The sequence below is a fragment of the Channa argus genome, chromosome 4 (genome assembly GCF_033026475.1).
Source record: "Channa argus isolate prfri chromosome 4, Channa argus male v1.0, whole genome shotgun sequence".
Lineage (NCBI taxonomy): Eukaryota > Metazoa > Chordata > Actinopteri > Anabantiformes > Channidae > Channa > Channa argus.
Genome location: NC_090200.1, coordinates 7,147,624 through 7,159,370, shown reverse-complemented (window position 1 = coordinate 7,159,370; position 11,747 = coordinate 7,147,624). Strand labels below are relative to the sequence as shown.

At 38.3% G+C, this 11,747-nt stretch overlaps 1 protein-coding gene and 1 long non-coding RNA gene across 2 annotated transcripts; both read right to left on the bottom strand.

Moving 5' to 3' along the window:
- Nucleotides 1–1,950: 1,950 nt before the first annotated feature.
- On the bottom strand, nucleotides 1,951–2,751 carry LOC137125135 (C-X-C chemokine receptor type 1-like). The gene has a single exon (XM_067500129.1). It carries the CDS (start codon nucleotides 2,749–2,751, stop codon nucleotides 1,951–1,953), a length of 801 nt encoding a protein of 266 aa, XP_067356230.1.
- A 4,675-nt stretch (nucleotides 2,752–7,426) lies between these two features.
- Nucleotides 7,427–10,020, bottom strand: LOC137125762 (uncharacterized). The gene is made up of 2 exons (XR_010914202.1): nucleotides 9,928–10,020; nucleotides 7,427–8,446 (listed from the first exon to the last, which is right to left on the bottom strand). It is a non-coding gene; the product is annotated as an uncharacterized lncRNA (long non-coding RNA).
- Between the last annotated feature and the right edge of the window lie 1,727 nt (nucleotides 10,021–11,747).

The following is an 11,747-nucleotide window of genomic DNA, read 5'->3' as shown; positions in this document are numbered from 1 at the left end:
GGAGGAAACGTTTAGTAAAAGAAATTCTCTGAGGCAACAAGTTGGTTTGTTCAGATTTGGGAACTGCAGGACAAACAGAGACTGAATACTTAATTGAATAAAGATGAGAAGGTGAGTTATTATTTCTAACCACCAATAGTATCAAACAGTATGTTTCTTTAAAGTGAACTGGTAAACATGCTTCACATGAGACTGCAGTTGTCTTAGTGAGACGTTTGATACCACTCGTCTTGTTACTGCTGGTCCTCCATCACCAGCATCATGGCCTCATACTTGGCCTACATCGCCACCATGTGGCCTCTACTGGAACTGCCAATTCGGCTCACATCAAGACAGCACCTCAGATAGATCACCCTGAGAAGTAGAAAACAATTTGCAAATATGCCTTTGGATCTAAGACTTATATTTGTTCTGTTCATGGATGCAGCACTAAATGTATAGGTTTTTTCATGCAGAATTCATCAACTTGGTCAACAAGTTGTTTTTCCATCAATTAGGAAAAATATTTTAAAAGACTGGCAATGATTGAAAACAAAAAGGTTTTTTTTTGTTTTTTATTTTTGTCCTTTCGGCTTATCCCGTGAGTTCAGGGTCACCACAGCGGATCATTGTCCGCTTGTTGATTTGGCACAGTTTTTACGCCGGATGCCCTTCCTGACGCAACCCTCCCCAATTTCTACCGGGCTTGGACTGCACAGCTGGGGAGGGGAATGGGCTGTTAGGGGTTTAAAAAGGAAAAAAATAATTCAACTTGCTGCAGGGTTTATGAAATTTTTGCTGATGGTATTAGTTTGCTCGAACAGAAAAGAGCAGTTTTACCAGCAAACTTCTCTGTTGCTGTGAACTTCTCCTGATTCTTGTACCACTTAAGTCGGCTCGGCCCTGTGTGACCTTCTGTTTTCAAGACAAATTAGTTTTTCTGGTTCCCCAGGTAACCTGCTTTAAACATGCCTCTCTGCAGCCCACAGGAAGTCACAAGGGCACTGGTCTGGTAGAGAAGAGCTCCTCATACAGATGAGATGAAGGAAACTCCCTCGACTACATATCAACATGATGGTCCTGACAATCCTGGTCCTGCTCCACTTGATGATCAGTCATCCAGGGTGGCTGCAGAGGGGACCAGTGCAGCCATGTTTGGAGGGAGGTATAGCAAGGAGACGACAGAGGGGAGCTGGAAGCAGGCAGAGATCTCCCCTGGTCATTACATGGTCATTACACCAGTCATCTATTACATTTCATAAATTACATACAAACATGCTTTCATCCATATCCTTATTGATGTGCTGTTCATTTGCTCAACTTACTCAACTTTATAATTTACTGAGTGAAGTAGCAAAGAGCTGCACCAGCAGGAAACAGACAAACTGGATCTTCATAATTCTCTGGTGAAGATAAAAACACAAAATTGTTTATGTGGAAAATACAGGAGAATGTGGCTTAAAGGTGTTTTGTGATGTACCTTTTAATCCTTAGACCATCATGAATAGTACATGAATCTAATCCCAGTTCATAGTTGGCTCCTTACTTGACCACAGTTAAATGACATAACTAATAAGTGCAGTGGGGCATTAGGTCTGGAAAATTCCATCTAAATCTTTCACGTAAAAATGTATGATTCCAGTTTACTTAATGGAGAAATCTCTGAACATATGAAACCTAATTTTCATTAATTACTTGAGCTTTTCATTTAAAGAAGAGGAAAATAGATTAAAATTAGATTAATGTTTTGTGACACTTGGCATCATTCTTTGGAAGCACAACAGGCTCATGAATTACTCAAAAGATGAATGGTACTTATGCTAAAGTTAACTCATGGCAACTGGAATTTATTTTCTTCAAAACATTTTACAACTCATTCAAGTTTATTCTCCAGTCTGAGGAAAGTTGTTTGGCTGATTTTCCAGGCTGAACTGAAAAGGTCTGAACAGCTGCGCTTCCTTCTGAGGTCTTCTACAGTGACGTCCTCTGAAAATACAGCATCATGTTTTTCCTGAACTTCTCTCCCACAAATGCGTAGAGCACAGGGTTGATGCAGCTGTGCATCATAGCCAGGCTGTGGGTTACAGTCAAAGCCATGGTCACTGAGCCTCTGACAGCACGGTTATTCAGTATCACATTCATCCTCAGGAGCGTGTCCACCATCCTGGTTATATGATACGGAGTCCAGCAGAGCAGAAACGCAATCACCACGAGCAAGATCACCCTCATGGCGCGGTGTTTCTGGAAACCACGGGTGCGCAGCAGCCTTGCGATGGTGATGCTGTAGCAGATTATCATAACAGCCAGAGGGAGAAAAAAGCCAAAAATATGATGGAACCCATGATCTGTAATTCTCCACGATTTGGCACTGCCCATTTCATAACTTTCAGAACAAATCAGCGTGTCCGTTTCATTTAACTGTATGACTTTATGGAAAAGTGCAGGCAATGAGAGGGCCGAACCCAGGGCCCACACCGCTGTGCAGAGGATCCAGCTGCACTTCCTCTTGCGACTCTTCAGAGTCTCACTGGCGCGCACAATCACAAGATACCGGTCGATGCTGATACAGGCCAGGAAGATGATGCTGGTGTAGAAGTTTGCTTCGAATATGAGACTGAGGAGTTTGCACATAAAGTCTCCAAATACCCATCCATAGATCACAGATACAGCCGAGAAGGGCAAGGTGAGGGCTATCAGGCCGTCCGCTATTGTCAAATGGAACAAGTACACACCAGATGGAGTCAGGGTGTGTCTGCTGGTGCTGAAGAGCATCCTTTTAAGAGTGTAGCTTTAAGTATAAAGACAAATAAATATACATTCTCATTGCACTAATCCTCATCAGCCCAAGTGTCACTGACTGCTCAGTTTAAACTGACTTTCAGCACACACACTTAGAGCAGCTGTCAAGCAATCTCACAGTTGTTCTTCGTCCTCTTACCTTAGAAGCAACACCTGAGTGGAAACATCTGTTCTGGGAGACAGAGGAGAGTCTAGGCAGGTCCTCCAGGAGAGCAGGAGTCTGAAGCTTTGCTTCCTTTTCACACACATTTTATATTGTTCTTCACAGGAAACTGCAGCATCAAGAAGCACAGATCATCACAAGATTGGTTACAACTAAATCTTCTGTATCCAATCAAAAGCATCATTAAAGCAGTGAGTGTGTTTGTTTCAGTGGTGTGAGAGGTGTGTGTGTGTGAGAAGGTGGTCTCTATTCCAGGAACTGAAAGGGGGCGTCTAAGCTCAGTGTCTCAGCAGCTTCTATCACCTTTAAAGGATAAAACCCTGTACAACTTCATTACAATATTGATTTAAACTTTAGTTCAACTTCATGAACATGTGAAATCTCACAGTTAATGTAATTTGGCCTAATTCATTAAAATAGTAAAAAAATTCTCTGAGGTTTGTACAGATTTTATTCTTTGGAACTGCAGTGAATAAAGACGAGAAGGTGAGTCATTGTTTCTAACCACAAATGCTATGAAAAAGTATGTTTCTTTAAAGTGAACTGGTAAACATGCTTCACATGGGACTGCAGTTGTCTCAGTGAGACATTTGATATGTACAATTGAGGTATGTGGCTCCCTTCTGTAGTTCACAGACAAAGTCTTTGACTCTGTTCATCAACCACAATGTACGTTTTGGTTTCCTTACAGCAGCCGTCGTCCTACTTGACATTACTGCAGCACATTCATTTAACAGCCTGGTCAGTTCTCTATGACACGAACCATGTTATTTCAAACAAGGTTCTTTACCGTCTGAAGCTGAAGCTGTTTACAGAGTTTACAGTGAATCATTTAGTTTCCAGGTGCATGAACAATATCTGATTCTGTATTAAGATGAAAAGAAGATGAATATTTATCAGACAACAATCAGTTAAAGATTCTGTGGCTCTGTAGTGAAATATGCAGGTAGAACCTGCAAGATAGTGAGTCTGTGTCACTAGAAAGTCCCTCTCCACAGGAAGATAAGTTATGTAGAATAGTTCTATTTACAGTACTGAAAGATGTCAAATACTGAAGCTTTAAGTACAGTACAATCCAAGTATTTTCTCACAGCAGTGTTACGCCCCTGTCTAGGGGGCAGGAGTGAAACCTATAGGACAAATAAGGCTGTTCCCTCCCTGTTCCCCAAAGCAAAATTCAGAATCCAAATTTTTCAATTAAGTGTGCAATTAATTTCTACAACTAAGAGAATGTGATTCAGTGTGAACCAAGGCCAAAACAGCAAACAGAAGAATCTATTTCCCAAACAACCTGCTAGCTAGGCCCTAAGATTCATTCATTAAGCCTTAATGTGAAACAAGAGAAAACAGAAAGAAAATGGCAGTTCACCCCTACAGCTTCAAAACTACTTACATATAATATTTACAAGATAGAAGCAGCTAAAAGTAATATTCATTCATTCATTATCTTCCGCTTATCCTGAGTTGGATCATGGTGGCAGCAGCTTTAGACAGGCTTTCCAGACATCCTTCTCTCTAGTGACATTTTTCAGCTGCTCTGGTGGAGGCTTTCTTATTAAATTCCCGAACCACCTCAACTGTCCAGTACAAGGGTACACGTGGGAGATGTGCCAAGCTGCTAATCAGGATCAGTATCAGAGCAAATCTGCCTATTTTTTTTTACAGTCAGATTTTACATACATATGTGTACACACACACACACACACGTGAGAGACAGATGTTTTTATGGAAATGTGCTAAAATCTGTACAAATTCAATTTCAATTCAATTCAACTTTATTTATATAGCGCCAATTCACAACAAAGTCATCTCAGGGCACTTTACAGAATAAAGTCAAGATTATAAAGATATATAAAGAGAACCCAACGATTCCCCCTGGAGCAAGCCATAGGCAACAGTGGAGAGGAAAAACTCCCTTTAACGGAAGAAACCTCCAGCAGAACCAGGCTCAGGGTGGACGGCCATCTGCCTCGACCGGTTGGGGTGAGTGGAAAGGGGAGAGAGAAAAGAACAGAGCAACAAAAGCAACAACAAAACATCGGGCAGATTGGTAGGATCAGTAGCTTCATGCTGGAAGACACACAGCTTCAAAGCCGGGGGACACCTGCAGAAAGGGACAGAGAGAGGGGGACAGAGGAGGACAAAGAACACACAGAGTTAATGACATACAGTGGTGACAATTGCTGGATGAGAGGAGAGGAGAGATGGTCAAGAGGAGGAAAGGAGCTCAGTGCATTGGGGGGTGGGTCCCCCAGCAGTCTAAGCCTATGGCAGCATAACTATAACTAACTATATGCTTTATTAAAAAGGAAGGTTTTAAGCCTAGACTTAAAAGTAGAGAGAGTGTCTGCTTCCCGAATCTGAACTGGGAGCTGGTTCCACAGGAGAGGAGCTTGATAGCTAAAGGCTCTACCTCCCATTCTACTTTTGGAAATTCTGGGAACCACAAGTAGGCCTGCATTCTGAGAGCGAAGTGGTCTACTGGGATGATATGGTGCTATGAGGTCTTCTAAATATGATGGAGCCTGACCATTCAGAGCTTTATATGTAAGAAGCAGGGTTTTAAATTCTATTCTACATTTAATGGGAAGCCAATGGAGAGAAGCTAGTGAAGGTGAAATTTGATCTCTCTTGGTAGTTCCAGTCAGCACTCTTGCTGCAGCATTTTGGATTAATTGCAGGCTCTTTAGGGAGTTACTGGGGCATCCTGAAAGTAGGGAATTACAGTAGTCCAACCTAGAGGTAACAAATGCATGGACCAGTTTTTCGGCATCACTTTGAGACAGGATGCTCCTAATTTTGGCAATGTTCCGTAGGTGGAAGAAGGCTGTTCTAGAGATTTGTTTTATATGTGAGTTAAAGGACAGATCCTGATCAAAAATAACTCCAAGGTTCCTTGCAGTAGTACTGGAGGCCAGACTTATGCCATCTAGTGTAACAATATGGTTGGACATCATATCTCTGAGATTTTTGGGCCCAAATACTATGACTTCAGTTTTATCTGAGTTTAAAAGTAAAAAATTGTGGGACATCCAGGCCTTTATGTCTTGTAGGCATGCTTGAAGCTTTATTAACTGATTATTTTCATCTGGTTCCATAGATAAATATAGCTGGGTATCATCAGCATAACAGTGGAAATTTATGGAGTGTTTTCTAATAATGTTGCCTAAAGGAGACATATATAAAGTAAAAAGTATTGGTCCTAACACAGAGCCTTGTAGAACTCCATAGCTAACCTTTGAGTGCATGGAGGATTCATCATTAACATGAACAAATTGAAATCTATCAGATAGATAAGATTTAAACCAACCTAGTGCAGTTCCTGTAATTCCAATTTCATGTTCCAGTCTCTGTACTAAAATGTTATGATCAATGGTATCAAATGCAGCACTAAGATCTAACAGAACAAGTATAGAGATGAGTCCAGTATCTGAGGCCATGAGAAGATCGTTGGTGACTTTTACCAGTGCTGTTTCTGTACTATGATGAACTTTAAATCCTGACTGAAAGTCTTCATACAAATTATTCCTATGAAGGTGATCACATAATTGTTTTGCGACTACTTTTTCAATTATTTTAGAAATAAAGGGGAGATTAGATATTGGTCTGTAATTGGCTAAAACACCTGGGTCAAGACAGGGTTTTTTAAGTAATGGAATAAATGTACATATTCCATATGTGTGTGCGTGTGTGTGCTGGTAAAGTAAGAAGAGAAGATATGAATCAGTCAGAAGAAGAGTAATTGAAGAAACATCTGTACCAATAAATACATTATTCTGCTCATACTATTTGCTTACATCTTGCTAATGAAGGAAGAACAGAGCTGGTTCTGTGAAAACCACAAGATGTCAGTGATGTGCTGACACTGAAATGTATGAACTAAATGTCAATTACAATTACATTGCAGGTACAGTATAATGTAGGTAAAACCTATGCTTTTGCTTTGCCAGTCAGTGAAAAATGTACTGTTGGACAGTAAAGATCAGAAGTACAGACAGGTCCTTTATTCCTTTTCCCATTGTAAACCTGCTCCCTATATTACCCACATTGTCATTCAATGGCAGATCCCTCAGTTGGGAATTCTGATGTGTTGTGTGATGAGCATCTCACTTGTTTAAAGTGCAGTAGCCCTGATTATTTTTTCATTTTTAAAACTGTAGCCTTCAGCTCATCAGATTTTGTGCAGGTCCCTGTGGAGCCACCAAATCCTTATTATATGCAATTGTACTCTCTTTAATATACATTTACTAGACAACAGGCTTTTCTCACTGCATGCTGACTTGTCCAACACAAAATCCACATTAATGCATATTTTTACGTGTGCCAGTGAACTGTCCATGTTACACGTTGTTAAACATTTCTCTATACAGTAACTTGCTGCAACATATACTTGGTTTATCCCTTTCTGTGCATATCTGTATCTTTACCTTTTTGTTTAAGACACAGATATTATCTATTATCAAGTAAAAAACTGCAACCAGGCCATTTTATTCTGATAATTCTTTTATGCAGTACAAACAGCTGTAGGATCTGCAAATGCTGTGTGGTTTAGACAAAAACACAAAGGCTTTTAAACCACGTCAAATGAGAACAAAATTACAAAGACGCTAAAGAAAGCAAAACACTGTTTCCATAGACAAATATTTTTTTGTTTTTCTGTAATTATTTTCCTGTTTTAGTAATAGTTTTCCTGTAGTATGGAATATTAAAACATGTACAAAGGTGATAGTAAGTACAGGAAGCAGTTCCACTGAAATAATCATTTCAATGACTCCTTAATTAAGCATGAAGTTTAATTTTCAGTGGCCTGCTGTGTCACCTATTCCAGAATATACATGACAGCTCTCTCTCTCAATCTGCCAATAATTTATTTATCAGTATCTGCTAAAATAAGACCAATCAAATGCCAGTCTTCCTTTACTTTGGCTGTACTCTTCTTATCTCACTCTCATATATGCATATGTTTGTGTGTTGCAAGCAAAAAGAGAATATAGGAATCAGTCATCAGAGGCATAATAAAACATCTGCAACAATACCATGATGACATTTGTTAAAAGGCACCTCAAGTACTCAGCAGTAAGAGCACAGGTCAGGCATAGTGATGTTTGATTAAAATCCAGGTCTCCGACTGTGCCCTACATAATGTTCAGGTTGGTAATTGTTGCATCGAATTTGAATATATGCTGGGAACGTTTGTTTATTGTATCTACAGTTAGGAAATGTACCCCCCCCTTTACAGATCATAAGATCATAAGGCAAGGAAGATGTAACAATCCCCGTATATTTTCCAAGGCAGAGGTTGTTGACTGTTCCAGTGAAATCCACTATGAAGGTATTTATGTCTTTACATGTTTTATAAACACGGTTGATATGCTTCATGCGAATCTTACAATCTCCATTCTGCTGGTCCTGGATAATATGCTTGTCTGTGAACGACAGCCAATTGACCGCAGAGACAGACAGCAGCATCAAGAGCAAGCAGGCAAACTGCATCCTCATTATTTTCTGGTGGAAAAGAACAACAGGAACATTGTTATGATTATCGTGAAATACGTAATATTTTGTGTATACTTTGAATCATAAGCATTAAACACAGGTTCAGTAGACAGTTTTTTTAGGAAAATTAAATGTGTGCATATTTACTGAATTAGTGTCGGCAAAGGCTTTTTTAAATTATCCGTTATTTACTGTACGCTGTGTTTTGCTCTCTTTTACCAGGCTCTACAGTGCTGCATTTCACTGTGTAGCAAGATGGAAAATGTAATATAACATATTATTCATAATATAAAATAGTTTAGTTAATTTGTGAATGTAACGTGGTTTTCATGTTTGTATAATATGAATGAAGTACACTGTTCATAGTCCAAAATGCAATTGCAAACTTTAGTGACAAGGTGGCAGCATTGAGAGGGCCATGGTAACTGCCTATTGCATTCTGGGTATTTCATGCAGTTTAAGTGTGGAGACAACCAGAGATCACAGCTGTGTGGGAAAACTGATGATGCATAAAGAATAATCAGTAAATAAGCATACAGTATTTTTTTGTGACAATATGCTTAAATTAACCACTTTAAGAACTTATCGGCAGATATTTTATCAAGTTAATCAAGTTTTTAGTTGTAATGTGCATAAATTCTAACCTTTCTATTTAAAGGTTAGGTTTAGATAAATATGTACTACACACGTATTTATGTGTGTAGGTTTTATTTTATTTTATTGAAGCTGCAATAAATGCTATGCAATTTAAAGTAATAGCAAAACTTCAATGAAGCTAAAATATCTTAAGAAATATTCATAGGTTACACAGAAAACATAATAATTTCTCTTATTTATTCTCCTCTTTTGAGCAGACACCATTAAATCTATATATAATATAGATTTAATTCAGATAAATCTATTATATAAGAGGTAGTTGTTCTCTATTCCAGGAACTTTAAAGAACAAAATTTTCACTACTTTATTACAATATTGAAGTAAACTTTAATTGAACTTCATGAACATGCAAATCCTCACAGCTGTGAAGCAGGAGCAATTAAATGTTTTTACACTGCATGAAGATTTTATATTTATATTTTCTGTCAATCAACTAATGATTTCAGGTCGATCTGAAGACAGATATTTGTATGTTGCTGTAAGATCTGCAAGTTTGTGAAACCAGAAATATTCATCTTTTCATCCTAAACACAAGTGTTGTATATGGTTTTTCAAAAGTTACAATTAAAGATATTCATCTTTCTCATTTTTCTTAGACACTAAAGGTCCTGTTTACAGAAACTACTGGAAAGTTACAAGTCACTGTTTGTGGAACTAAAAAAGGCAAGTTTGGCCTTCTCTGAACATCAGAACATATTCTAAGATTAATTTTAAAGTATAACAACTTGTTTTTAAAAACATTTAATTCTCATCACTTCCTGCTCCTGACAAACAAAGAGCTTCCATTTAGAGTAAAAACCAAAGGGCCCCCAGTAACTAGAAAAAAATCTCACCTTTGACGTGGTCAACTGAGATGAGACACAAGGGGTACGTCAGGAGGGCAGGTCTTCCAGGAGGGCAGCAGTCTGAGCCCTTTGATTCCTTTTCAGTCTCTTTTTATATTTTTCTTTCCAGGAAATTGCAGCATCATGAAATATGAATCATCACAAGATTGGTTACAACAAAATCTACTGTATCCAATCACAAGTGTCATTAAAGTTGTGAGTTGTGAGCTTGTGTGTATGACCGTGTTTGTGTGTCAGTGATTCTAAGGAGTACGTGAGTGTTTTACTCAAAGATATAAATACTGTGCAATTTAAGGTAATAGCGAAACTTCAATGAAGCTAAAATATCCTAATAATTATCCATTAGTTACACAGAAAACATAATAATTTCTCTTTTGGCAGACGCCAACCCCTTTAACATATAAAACTAATAAAGGTACTTAACAAAGTTAAGGTTTAATTTGAGGAACATACAAAAGCCTCACGTGTGTAAAGCTGGAACAATGAAATAATTTAAGTTTCTGTCAACCAACTAATCATTTGAGCCACACTTAAACTTACTGTAATGCTGTCATTTTCAACACAATCATAATATTTTATAAGGCCTTAATATGTTTTGAAAATGTAAGTACAGATTAAACACTGACAAAGAACATTATACTTCTCTATGGCACAGTATCTGAAGACAGATATTTTTCACACACAGCCCTGTAAACAAAGTACAGCACAAAAGTTTGTAAGTTTGCTAAGGTAGAAATATGCTAGTTGGCATGATTAAAGTTTGGGTTATCTAATACAAAAGGTGAATTGTTCTATCTTATTGTAATATATCTAGATGTGAATACACGGAAATAAATACAGAGATTTTCATAAACCCAATTATCTTCAATGTTGAGCAAACACAAATAAAGTGGCTTTACCAGTGGGTTTTTTTCTTCAAGGACAGTGTGTACTGGATGTTTTTCAGATAATATAATAGTCATCTTTCTCATGTCTTTTTATTTCCACTTTTCAGGGAATCAAGTCATTGCTTGGGGAACTAAAGACGAGAAGTTATACACTATATATATCTCAACAGGGAGTCTAAGCTGTAACGTTCTGTTTTCACAGATAAGATCATCACCTCTAGACTTCTCTATTTTAGAGTTCTAAGAAAATATACATTTAAGTTTTATTATATAAATGGTTGTTATTAGTAACATATAAAAGTTAATGTTGTGATAAGGGGTGGCTATAGCTCAGTTGGTAAAGGCAGTTTCTTACGGACCACAGGGTGAGTGGTTCGATCCCCGGCCCTGGCTATATGTCAAAGTGTCCCTGGGCAAGACCCTGAACCCCTAACAGCCCATTCCCCCTTCCCAGCGATGCAGTGCTGGTCCAAGCCCGGTAGAAATTGGGGAGGGTTGCGTCAGGAAGGGCATCCAGCGTAAAAACTGTGCCAAATCAACATGCAGACAATGATCCGCTGTGGCGACCCCGAACTCACGGGATAAGCCGAAAGGAGAGTAGTAGTAGTATAAAAGTTAATGTTGTGTTTCATTAGGCCAATAAGACTCAAAGGAGCACAGACTTATTTTTACCAACTTTCCACCAACACTAAGACAAGAGCTGACTGGAACTAACTTAACAGCAAAACAGCAAAATAAAAATAAAAACCACAACTTAATGGACATTCGTTTGTGGACAGTTTTTTACAAATGGAGAAAAAAACGTCTAAATGATAATGTTTGTTTCCATGGTAGCAAAAATAGCCGGCTGTTTTAGAAATAAAAAATCCTAATGCTGGTCGGTATGCTGTCACTAAAATAATTTTAGATTTTTAGATGAAA